Source organism: Mauremys reevesii, linkage group 2 (genome assembly GCF_016161935.1).
Source record: "Mauremys reevesii isolate NIE-2019 linkage group 2, ASM1616193v1, whole genome shotgun sequence".
Lineage (NCBI taxonomy): Eukaryota > Metazoa > Chordata > Testudines > Geoemydidae > Mauremys > Mauremys reevesii.
Window position 1 is genome coordinate 46101465 of NC_052624.1, and position 12718 is coordinate 46114182.

General features: G+C 38.3%; 1 protein-coding gene across 2 annotated transcripts in view; it reads left to right on the plus strand.

Moving 5' to 3' along the window:
• The window catches only part of VPS50 (VPS50 subunit of EARP/GARPII complex), a 165142-nt gene that overhangs the window by 48231 nt on the left and 104193 nt on the right, over nt 1-12718 (plus strand). For both annotated transcript variants that reach the window (XM_039524419.1, XM_039524420.1), the window contains exons 10-12: nt 3764-3806; nt 6453-6551; nt 8866-9006. In XM_039524419.1, the coding sequence (XP_039380353.1) occupies nt 3764-3806; nt 6453-6551; nt 8866-9006 (283 nt within the window). The remainder of the gene's footprint in view (nt 1-3763; nt 3807-6452; nt 6552-8865; nt 9007-12718) is intronic.

Consider the following 12718-nt stretch of genomic DNA (forward strand, 5'->3'; position numbering starts at 1 on the left):
AATGAAGTGCATGAAAGTCAGGAAATGCAATTGAGACATAGCAACTATAATTCTGTCCTATTGGAGCTTTGTTTCAAAAGAGCAGCCTTTAATATCAGGAGCAAAATTTTCAAAGATGGGTGGAATGGGGTTGCTGACAACAGGGCACTTATGATAGAATTTCCTGTAATAACTGTACATGTTTAAGGAAGGGCGTGTGTGTGTGTGCGCTCGTGCACAGCAGAGGTGTGTGCAGGCTTTCTGGTGGCTCAGCTCTCTTGAGACTTCTTGGAAACTGCGTTTCAGATGTTAATGGTGGAAAACAATGTTTATCTAATTTAAAAACAAAAGCAACAAAACCCCAGATTTGTCAGATACATCTTAACAGTGCATTAATTTAATCTGAAAGCTGTCGTGAAGTCATAGAATCTGCCTACTGTGTGGTGTTCTGTTAATGTGTAAATAACTGATATTAACACAATTACTTACCTTGTTGTGATTGCTCCATGTGTGCACAGACTGCATATGAATCGGAGTCCTTTTTTTGTTTTTTGAATGTTAATAGCTTTGCTGTTTTTAAGCCAAATTTCTTCCAACATGTGAAAACTCTTTATATGCTATTGGTAAGTGCTATTCTATGCCTCTAAGAGCTTTAAGCCACTTTGTGCCCTCCTCATGCTGGTCTTATTTTGGATCTGGAGAGGCCCCCAAAGGAAATTATACTGCTTTAGGGCTGCCTGTCTAAGTTAAGGCCGTTTCCCTAACATGGCCCTCTGGCTTGCAAGGGGGTCCTTGGATGGCATCTTTATTTTCTCTGATTTGTCTGCACTGGGGGAATCCTTCCTCAGTAGTATGCGGGTTTAGGAGTGCCTCTTTACTTGCTCTGTCCTTTTTGTTGGGCATAAAGATGCCAGAGTGGAATGAGATTATCACCCTAAGTATGTAAACGTTCCCTCTCCCTTCCCCCCCACCCCCTCAGAATGAACAAATCATTCTCTTATGTGAAGTGTTGTCACTTATGTCACACCTGGACAAACAGAGTAGAATAGCAGAGTAGAAGGCTGCTAAGCCTTCCCTCTTTGGGGGTGTGTTATGTTTAGAGGGAGGATTGGTAACGGATGAGAAATTGGAATTAGCCAAAAAAAGAGAGACTTGATGTATAAGACAGTTCAGTAGATGCTCCTTCTGTGGTAAGACAGTCCAGTCCAAACTTTCCTTTTCTGGCTAGAATGCCATGCTTTTCAGCTGTCATTTTGATGTGGTCTCTGAAGTTGTAAACCCCAGCCTGTCCACATTCCTGGATTCAGGTAGTGAGGAATGTGTTGCTGCACTCCAGGTGACCCAAGCAGGCCACAGCAACCTGCTTGCATTCTTTCCTTTTATCCCTCTGCTCTGTGCCCTGTTTGTTCAGATGGTTACCTCCCTTGTGTCCTTTTCCCATGCTATCTTCAGGCAGTTCTCAATTGCTAAATCCCTTTCCTGATATTAACCTCCATGCCTTCTGCCTTTTCTAAGCCTCTTTTCTAAATCAGTACTTTAAATTAACTACATCCTCTTAAACATTTAAAATAAAATATAAGGAAAAATAATTTGATACTCTTAAGACTTCAGTCTCTCAAGTAACCATATTATCTTATTGTGCTTTCCCTCATCTTTCTCCATCTCTTGTTTTTTGTCTTAACCTAGGTTGTGAGCTCTTTGGAGAAGGTACTTCATCTGTAGTGCCAAGAACAATACATAGCTATTGTACAGGAGAAGTGCTAAACATTAAATATGTTCTCTTATCGCTGGCCAGTGCCTTAAGTCCAAAAGACCGGCTGTTCTGAAATAAAAAAGGCTGTTAAAGGCTTAGTTTGGTCAAATCAGTTAGGCATGAAACCTCCATCATGTCCCTAAATTTTGAAAGAAAACAAGCAGGCTTATTCTGCATGTCTTTATTCGGAAAACAAACAAAACACCTGTGCGGCCATTTTTTCTGATTTACCCTCAGTCCATGTTTCACAATATTACTTACTTCCCGTGGACAAGAAACAGCTATGTATAGCTGTACCCAAGGAAGATTCACCTGGATGGATGGAGAGCTGTTCTTGTTAATCTCCCCTCCCTACTGAGGCTTCTCCCATGCATATCATAGAGAAGGAAACTTGACAGATTCTTAAGAGGTCTTTTGAGGTTTTTTACTCCTTTTTGGCTTTCTGTACATTTACTGTACTATGCTAGATCATTTATTAAATATCATTTACAACTGCTTTCTGCATCTGGCTGCTGAAAGTGCCTTGGCAAATTATCACTTGGTAGGTTCAAAGCATTTACACTTCTGATCACATTTCTCTAGAAGTTGTAGGATCAGCATTTGAGGATTTTGCCCTCAGAGGTTTTTGAGTTCTGGATAAAAGTAACTATACCAGTTTACAAAGACCATGCAACCTTAGTACTTTGGTCTTATGCAGATACATTATGAAATGCTGAAAGATTTTCTACCCTGTTTCTCTTGTACTTACAAGACAGTCAAAGTACCCGATGCTGCTAAGATGTCCCTCTGTTCGATTGGCTATACTGATTGCAGCTTGCTGAGCTTTCTGGATGGAATATTGCATTGGAGGTGACTTGCCTAAAGAAATAAAATTTTCTGATAGTTACCTTTAGGGGAAACCCCATTAAGCAAGCTTTTACCAACTTGGCTGAAATATAGCTATTATACATTGGCCACTCATGAGATGAGAATAGATGTTTGTTCATTGTCCACAGTCAGGAGGAGATTGCTCACCAGCTCAACTAAAACTGTTTCCAGGGCACACTGTATTCAAATGAAACACTTCTTATTGCTGTACAAATCCCCTCAAGTTAGAGAACAGCATTGTTCATGTGGAGAACAATTTTTTTTCTTGTAAAAAGATATTCCTCTGCATATGTCACTTTCTAAGATGCCGTATCCTTAATTGAGTCTTTCAACATTATCTTGTTTTCTATTGGAACTATTTTACCTCTGTAGTATTTTTAAATCAGAAATAATTTGTACTCTGTTAGCTTTAAATTTTTCATGCTTAGTCTTTGCCAAAGATGAATTTTGTTAAATATTGTTAGTGCTTTTAAATAGTTAGCAATTTGCATGTTATAAATGTTAGGTGTAGGGAATAGATAGGAATAGTTGACTTATACTTTCTCAACCTACAATAGAAGTTCTATGCGTATCGAAAGTGTGCATGTCCAAATGCATCTGTCTTCCCACTAACCTTTATATATCAGCATCTTCAGGCCCTGATCCTGTGCAATTTGATCTGTGCTCGGGAATTTCTATGCCCGTTAATTTCATTGGGACTCTGTGTAGGTGCAGGGGTTCACTTTTGCAGATCAGATTGCAGGATTCAGCACTGTTAGCTCATAAGCTCCTGAAAGCAGAGGTGGTGGTGTGGGTGTCCTCTGTATCTGGCACAATGGAGTCCTGATCCTGATTGGATTCTGTATACTATTGCAATATAAATTAGCTACAATAGCACTATTTTTTTTTTTCATTGCAAGTGCAAATACTAACGGATGCCAACTGGATAAGCCAGTGGAGTGTCTCTTCCATCATAACTCTGGTGTTACTAGTGTAACTGCACTAAACTTTGCACTCTAATGGCAGTTGAATGGTTTTAGAAGGATAGCATGGATTATAATAGTGGCATGATGTTACACAGACATACACTTTTTAGAACAGCGATCTTGCTGTGAAACGTTGTGTTTAAAACCAAACTAATAACTCTCTCAGCAATGTAATACCAGGATTTTATTTTCTTGCTAGTGAATTGAATTCAAAACTGCAAGACACTTTGGAACAAATAGAGGTAAGAATTAGTGTTTGGATTTTTATAATATGTGAATATTTTTACATTTTAATGTTTATTGTGACTTCCTAATTCAAATATTTTGGCGTTAGCAGTTATTGTACATAAGAATTACTTTAAAATGTTGTCTCTCTGTAATGCTTTAGACACTGCAATTCATATGGAATTGTGTGCACAGAGTTAAACTCACAGTGGTATGATAGCTATACTTATGGGCTCTATATTGAATTAAAGTTTATGCCTGCATTTAATTTTAAAGCAGTCAGAAAGGAATTAAGTTTATCTGGGATATAGCATTCTGTAGAAAGTCAGGTTAGTGTGTAGATTAGAAGTATATGTAGTGTATTTTTAAAAAGTTTTTCCTCATGGTCCCTTTTATTTTTCATTTCTATCTAATTAAAACCTCTAAACAACTTTCCTTTTATTTTCTTCTAGTGATAGGTTTCTTCTGCATGGTCTCATTCTGTGTGGGAATGATTAAAAAAACTATTTGGATTAGAGTTGCTTTTATTTTTCCTTTTTAACACAGGCTAGGCATATTTTGTTGGTTTTTACTCAGATTTCACATTCCCACTTCTCATTCACTGTTTGATTCCTACCTGACAAGATTCTTATTAGCAATTAACTTTTCATTTTGTGTTAATCCGACTGAACAAATTTTGAATTAATTTGCTGAAAGGGCTGCATTCACCTCTACATCCTCCCTCACTGCTTTGTAAAGTACATCCTGTCTTGTATTAAATTTTGCTGAAGCAGCAGCGATTCACAGGTAGTTCATGATTGATCAGGATACACAGGTGAATGAAAGACAGACACTGGAATGGATTTTGACTGGTGGACTGCAACTTTATTAGCTTAACAGTGGGTAGGGATGGTATGTGCTCACCCATCTCTCATTCCAGGCATTTAACTGAGTCCGGTTTGGGTTTACTAAGCTCTTATCAAATCACCAGTAACTTGAGGTGGACCTCTTTGCTTACCCCCGTCCCCCCTCCCCCCCCCAGGACTCAGGTGGATAGAGACGAGTACCGAGAGGGGCCTTTGTCTGCAAAGATTTCAGGCTTCTCTTCCTCCTTACCGGTGCAGGGTCTACCAGTGAAATCTCAGGTCTCATTTATCTGTGGGAGCTGGCCATTTTAGCCTTTATCCACATTGGACAGTGGCCACAAGTTGCAACAAACTGCAAATTTCTATATTCTCTTAATATTAGATTTCCAAATCCTAGCTGTCTTTACCCCACCAGTGCTTCCACAGTGCTGGGAGGAAGGTGAAAAACCCAATATTTTGTATGTGCTCTGGTTCTTTCTGCTTTGAGGTCAGACTAGATGATTGAATAGTACTCCCTTCTGGTCTTCTTTAAAAAAAAAAAAAAAAAAAAAAAATCTGCGAATCATGTCCCCCATGCTCTGTTATTGTCCCAATCTATTTGCCTAGTCCAGGGGTCGGCAACCTTTCAGAAGTGGTGTGCCGAATCTTCATTTATTCACTCTCATTTAAGGTTTTATGTGCCAGTAATACATTTTAATGTTTTTAGAAGGTCTCTTTCTATAAGTCTATAATAAAACTAAACTATTATTGTATGTAAAGTAAATAAGGCTTTTTAAATGTTTAAGAAGCTTCATTTAAAATTAAATTAAAATGCAGTCTCCCCCAGGCTGGTGGCCAGGACCCAGGCAGTGTGAGTGCCACTGAAAATCAGCTCGCGTGCCGCCTTCGGCACCTTTGCCATAGGTTGCCTACCCCTGGCCTAGTCCATTCCACTCTCCCCTTCTGCTCCCTGTCTCAGTATTCCTCCATCCCATCACTCAGTCCCAGTTTCCTTCCCCCTTCACCAGCCTGAAAATCTCCATTCCAAGTTGTATATTCCTAGGCCTTTTGTTCCAGTTTACTCCCATCCGAACCTGGCATCCAGCTCTTGTTCCTTGCACATTTGAATCAGGCAACTTCCTTCAGAAGGCTCTCTGGGAATCAGCAGTGGGGAGTACTGAGACCACAGGAAAGACACACTTTAATTTCTGGTTCCTGGCTGCAATTGCAGAGGAAGTCCTGCTTGGTCCCAAGTTAGAGCATGCTCAGTGTGGATGGAACCTTTGGAGTTTTCTTCTGCGAAGCTGTAACAAGTCTCTATGGAGCATGTGCAAATTGTGATTTATTTATTTATTTATTTGCTTATTTTTAAGGCTTATAACTTGGCCAAATTTGGGTAGATTTTCATGGGTATGGCAAAAGGCACATGCCTGACATGAAGATCTCTGCCTGCCCCTGCCAAATTACAAGTCTCTGCTCCACAATATTGGACAATAGAGCTTTTCAAAGAAGTCTCCAGAATCTTTTTAACATGAGCAAAACATATTTTTCACTAGCCTCAATCTTAGACATGGCTAAGTCATTTTGGCTGAAATACTGCCAAATAATTCAGCCTGAGGCAGTCATTTGGCCTGGAAGATTTGTGTCTAGCTTATTAAAGTTTATCAGAGTTAAAAGAATTGAAAACCTGGACTTACAATGGGAAGTGTCGGGCTACCTTAATAGATGATGCTACCAGCCCCTGTAATACAATATGGATTAGAACCTCATATTGTAATAAAATAACTCCTTGAATTCCTTTTATTGACTGTTTAACATTTACTTCTTTAATTACATTAGGAACAGTTAGATGTAGCCCTCTCCAAAATATGCAAGAACTTTGATATCAATCATTATACCAAGGTGCAGCAGGCTTACAGACTACTTGGAAAGACACAGGTTAGTACTTTATTTTCTTAATAAAATATGAAGAGTAATGCTGCCACAATATAAAGTTGGCAAGGACTTCCTTAGAAACTTATTTATTGACAACCCTCTGTCTTGTTGCATGTGTGCTTATAAAGACTTTAGCAATGCTCATATTTGTTGTGATAGGTTGCATGGTAATGCAAAATGTCGCTTATGGTCAATATGGAGCTGTTGTAGACATTCCATACTAGAGGTTGCAGCTGCGTTTAAACCCCATTTATGTAACTGTCTTGCTGATCTAAGACCTTGGATAGGATTGCAGTACTCTTTTGGTTAAGTCAAGTTTAATTAAGATATATGGTAGTTACTGGAGAATCATGATAATGGGGATCCAGTTAACTCCAACCTGGATAGTAGAGGTTGGAGTGATTTTTATTTGATTTTTTTTATTATTAATTTTATTTTATTTTATTTATTTGTTAGAGCTTGAGGAAAGTAGGAGCTAGGACTGAGGATGTTCTGGAGAGAAATCTTAGTAATAGACAAGCTTGAGGAGGAAAGTTAGGTTGAGGTTTGTATTGTGGTCTTGGTGTCTCTGGGTTATCAATAAAACAGACCTCCACGGAAGGGATAGTTTGGACACTAACTCAGGATCTTTGTGTTCTGTTGAGGATGAGGTAAGGACTTAGCCCATTTCTTCCTGGTCATAAATTTGTTGATTTATCTGGCAATGTGTAAGGCCTGGTTGACCTTAGAATGCTAATTTTTTAAACAGTGCCTTCATCCGTGTGGATTAGCTCATTTCAGTGTTTTGTTATGGCAGCAACATAATTTTTCTAGTGTATGTAAATTGTTTTTTAGTGCTTTGGTTTTGGTCCTATTTCGTTTGTTACTTTTGAAAAATGCTTTAAGTTATTAAAATACTCCAACATAAGCAGTTGTGTCAGGAAAAAGATTAATTTAGCTTTCCTGTGCTGGTGGTGGTCTATAAATTTTTTAAACGTATTTGGAAGAATTAACTCATTTATTAAATGTGAGGCTCAAAAGTAAATATAACCCATCTGTGGTTCCAAAGTGTAATGTCTGATATGTTGGGAAATGTCAATAAGCAAATTAATCAAACATACCTAAATAATTAAACATGTTTTAATGAATGTGGGTAACTTGTGAGAGTTTTCTGATCAACTGAATGAAACAGCAAATGGTATTTTAGAACTTACATATATTATAAAGCAGGAACTTTTTTTTCTTAACTGACATTACTGATACTGCAGTATTGGCTATATTTTTATTTTAAAGATGTCTGTTCTCGACTTGTCCTGAAAAACACTTCAGTATATGCAGAGCACAAAATGAAGTCTCCCTATTTTAATTGCTGTTTATTTTGGATAACGTTAATACCAAACCTTTTTAAGGTCTTCATTTTTCATTCTATTTAGATTATCTGATTCAAGCTAGATTTAGCGAAAATGATCCAATTATTTGCTTTTCTGTTCTGTATCTGGAAAGAAGCAGAATGACGTTCATATCTTACTCTCTTCCATCAGTAACTGGGGAGGAAGATACAAGACAACTATTAAAGTTAAACACTTTTAACTTTGCAGGACCAGATAACTTTCACTCAAGAGTATTAAAAGAATGGCTAAGGAGCTCTATGAACCATTAATATTTTGTGGTGTGTGTGTGTTTTAACAAATCTTAGAAAACTTTGGAAGTTCCTGAGGGCTGGAAAAACTGTTTTATCAATATTTAAAAAGGGTAATGGGAAGACCCAGGAAACTATAGGGAAGTTAGCCTGATCTAGATCCCAGGCAAAATCATGGAAAATCTGATAGGGGATGAAATTAGTAAAATATTAAAGGTGTTAACATATTTAATGCCACTCAGCATGATTGCATGGAAAATAGATTAAAAATAGGTTAGCTGATAAATCTTAAAAAAATTGTAAATGGGAAATAGTAATCAAATTGGTTTCCCTCCCCCGCCCTCCCAAGAGATCTGTACTCACTCCAGTGCTATTCACTATCTTTAGTAATGATCTGAAAGAAAATACAAAATTGTTGGTTAAAAACTAGATGACACAAATTGAAATGGTAAATAATTGTAGGGACTGATGGAAATTATAAGACCCGCCGAGACTGCATGGTAATTTGAACAAAACATGTTTTAACAAAGTCAAATGTTAGGTTATACATCTAGGAACAAAGAATGTAGGTCACATTTACAAGGTAGGTGAAAGTGTCCTGTAAAGCAGTGACTCTGAAAAGGACATAAAGGTCTAGTAGATAACCAGATGAAGTCAACCAATCAATGTAATGCTCTTCTGCTTTTCCTTCCTTTTCAGACAGCGATGGACCAACTACATATGCACTTCACTCAAGCCATTCACAACACAGTGTTTCAAGTAGTTCTTGGGTATGTAGAGCTGTGCGCAGGAAACTCGGACACCAAATTTCAGAAGCTACAGTACAAGGACCTCTGCACAGTACGTGGTAACATAGTTGTCTTACATAGTATTTGCATATAACTTTTTTTCATTGCATATAACCTTTAACATGTCTCATTTTAAGATTGTGTGTGGATATTATGGTTATTAAAATGATCTTAATTTTGGCTGTTATTACAATCACTTAATAAAATTTGCATGGAGTTACTGAGAGACTAGTCTATCAAAATCCTGTGTGGGTTTGGATTAAGACGATACTTGGTACTTTGAGATTCAAAAGTGTGATCATACACTCAAACTTAAGTTTTAAAAAAGAGACAGAAATTGCAGACTACAAATAGGAGATAAGCACTTCATACTGCTGCATTCAGGGCTTGATGTTGTACCCATTGAAATTAATAGTGATATTGCCATTGACTTCAGGATCAGTCTCTCAGTTGGAATAATGCTGTAACATAGTGCATTTCACTGACGGCTTGATCCAAAGCTGATAGAAGTAAATGGGAATCTTTTCTCCTAATTTTGAGTCAGGTCTATAATTCCAACAAATTAAAGACAGATCCATCTATGGCTGTAATATTGAGATTCAAAAAGCCTGATTAAAGGAGGTTTAACACAATGTGGTTACAGTACGTTTTCCTTTAATCAGCATGCTTCTTACATGTGCACATGCAGTGTATTTGTGCTATGTATCTGTGCATATCTCGCTTTGGAAAAAATTAATGTCTTGAACATATGATGTAGAATTTTATTCTATTTAAAAAACAGAAAACCAATTACAAGATTTTTCTTTCCTCAGAATATTAAATGACTATATAAATAGCATCTATTACTGGGTATTTTCTCAAATATTTTATTAGAAAAAATGATTGTTTTAAATACTACTTTCAATACACTTTTTAGCTTGCTTCATTTGTGATCATACTATTAAACTGAGGGATTTCATTACAGACACTCCCCAACTTACGCAAGCGTTCTGTTCCGGAATGCCTTGTGTAACTCGAATTTTGTATAAGTCGGAAACGTATACCCTACAATTAGGCCATTCCCCCCCCCCACACACACACACAAAAATAATAACACAAACCCCGCTTATTTCTAGCTTTTGGAACTTTTTCCGTAAGTGTGGATTTGTGTAAGTTGGGTTTGCTTAACCTGGGGGCTATCTGTACTCTTTGAAAAAATAGTGGAAAATTAGTGAGCTCAGAGGTGCTTCAGTACAGCCGGATGTTGCCATGAAATTGTGTTTCTAGATTGAAGGTTCTGAAATAAATTTGTGTATCACAGATTGAGCCCTCAAATATTCTTACACTTGACCAAACCTTGACTAACTCAAACTTCTGACCAACTCCTTCAATCATTCTATTAAATCAAAGTATAGTAGCAAAAAGATTAAAATTCCTTTGCTGATTATTATGCTGCTCTTTCATTTCTTAGAAATGTTCTGGAGTTGCTTAGCTTCAACCAGTAAACACTTGCGCATTTAAGACTTTTTTTTTTTTTTTAGTTTAATAGGATAATCATTGATTTCAGGCCAAAAATATATTTTGTAAAGAGGTGTACTGACCCTAAGATCTGTGGTGCTGGGAAGCTGCTTTTCAAAGCAACTTCAGAGGAGAGAGAGGGCTTATCCAATAAAGCTCACTGCCTCCACCATCATCCAGAAGGATGGAGTAGAGAAGTGGAAGGGACCAACGGTGGATGGCATTTCCATTATACAGATAAACTGAGGCACAATATGGTAAAAAGAATGAAGATACCACATCCCTTGCTCTGTTCACTAGACCAGCGGTTCCATGGGTCGGGACCCCAAAGTGGGTCAGGACCCCGTTTTTAATTGGGTCGCCAAGGCTGGCATTAGACTTGCTGGGCCCCAGGGCCAAAGCCTAAGCCCCACTGCCTGGGATGCTGGGGCTCAAGCCAAAAGCCCAAGGGCTTCAGCCTGGGATGCTGGGGCTCAAGTTACAGGCCCCCTGCCTGGGGCTGAAGGTCTTGGACTTCTGCTTTGTTTCCCCTGCTCAGGGCAATGGGACTCAGGCTTTGCGCTCCCCCCAATCCTCCCACCCAGGGCAGTGGAGCTTAGGGGGCGCTCAGGCTTCGGTCCTCCATCCTGGGGTCGTGTAGTAATTTTTGTTGTCAGAGGGGGTTGTGGTGCAATGAAGTTTGAGACCCCCTGCAGTAGACTACACTCTTTCAAGTCCACTGCTTTTTCATGTTTCATTCTCTTAAACTTCTGATTTAAAAAAAAAAAAGAACTTTTTGAAAGCTCGTTAGCATTGCTTTTGAATTCTTCTGTTTCCTCTCCCTTCTAAGACTTTCTAAGGCCCTCTGTAGTGATTCCCTTTCGTCACTAATATTTGCAACACTGCCTAATTTAATTGTTTGCAGGCTGCAGTAATGTGCTGGTCCAATTTCTTTCAGACTCTCAGTTAACTGTGAATTGTTGGTAGCCTCCACTCATGTTTACTATGTAGAAAGATTTGCATGTTACTGGAAATTCTCAATTCCATGTTTTCTTAAAACAGCTTACCTTCTCTGAGTTACGACATGGTTTCATGTGTCATTAGCTTAAATTAATTTATTTTCTTTCTTTGTGAACAAAACAAATAGCTGATATTTTCAAGTTATGTGGCACTTCAGAGGTTAGTGTCTGATCTCTCCTATAAAGAGATTTGATGCACTGCAAAAGATGTCCCTATATTTAAGGCACAATGAATATGGCAATAGTTCTCTTAAAATGTGGTGTGATGTTGATTTAAAATTCTTGAAACACAATCTTTCTTGGTAAATTCTGTGTATCTCAAGGACCTAGTGCAAAGTGACAATTAAGGCTAGTATTAGTATGTATCTCAAATGATTCTGTAAAATGTTGTCTGCACAATTAGTTGGTTCATTTTTTGATATTCTAATGAAAAATTGAAATTTATTTTTCAATGAGACTCATTCTCAGGTTGAGAGCCAAAAGGAAACCCTTCCCCCCCACCTCCATTTCCACATCTGAACATGGACTTTTGCACAAATCGTGAAAAGAATGACTTTGTGCGGCAATGATTGCAGAAACTTACTGAGACCAAAATGCTTAGTGCAAAATTGCTTTAATTCATGCCAAAAGTCAACAAGATGATACAAATCCAACAAACAGATGTCTCTCAAAATTGGGCTTCCCTTGTTCCTCCACAGGACTGACAATTCCTGAGTTACTTTCTGGATTTCAAATCTGCCCCTCTTGAGTCTGCTTCAATTGCTTCTTTCCCAGGTACTTCAATTACTTCTCTCCCTGGACTCAAGGTTTGGAGCTCCCAACTGAGAGTTAACTTTTTCTTTTAAGATTAAAAAAACCAAACCCTCTTGCTGTTGAACCCCCCTACCCCCAGTAGGCTTTTATGGTGTCTTTCTATTGCAGGATGGGGTCAGTGTCTGTCTGCCCATTGGTGGAACCAGTTCTTTGACTAGGCCCAGTTAGGTTTAAATGTATACCTCCGCCTCGATATAATGCCACCCAATATAACGTGGTAAAGCAGTGCTCCGGGGGGTGGGGCTGCGCATTCTGGTGGATCAAAGCAAGTTCAATATAACACTGTTTCACCTATAACGTGGTAAGATTATATCGAGGTAGAGGTGTAATTGCCTGTTGCAATACCTTCCTAGGAGAAGTAAGACTGAATAAAACTTTCAGGCTGGAACATTACAGCAATTCTATTTCATTTTCACTTCCTCATAAAAAGGAACCCACCACATTCAGCACTTGTAT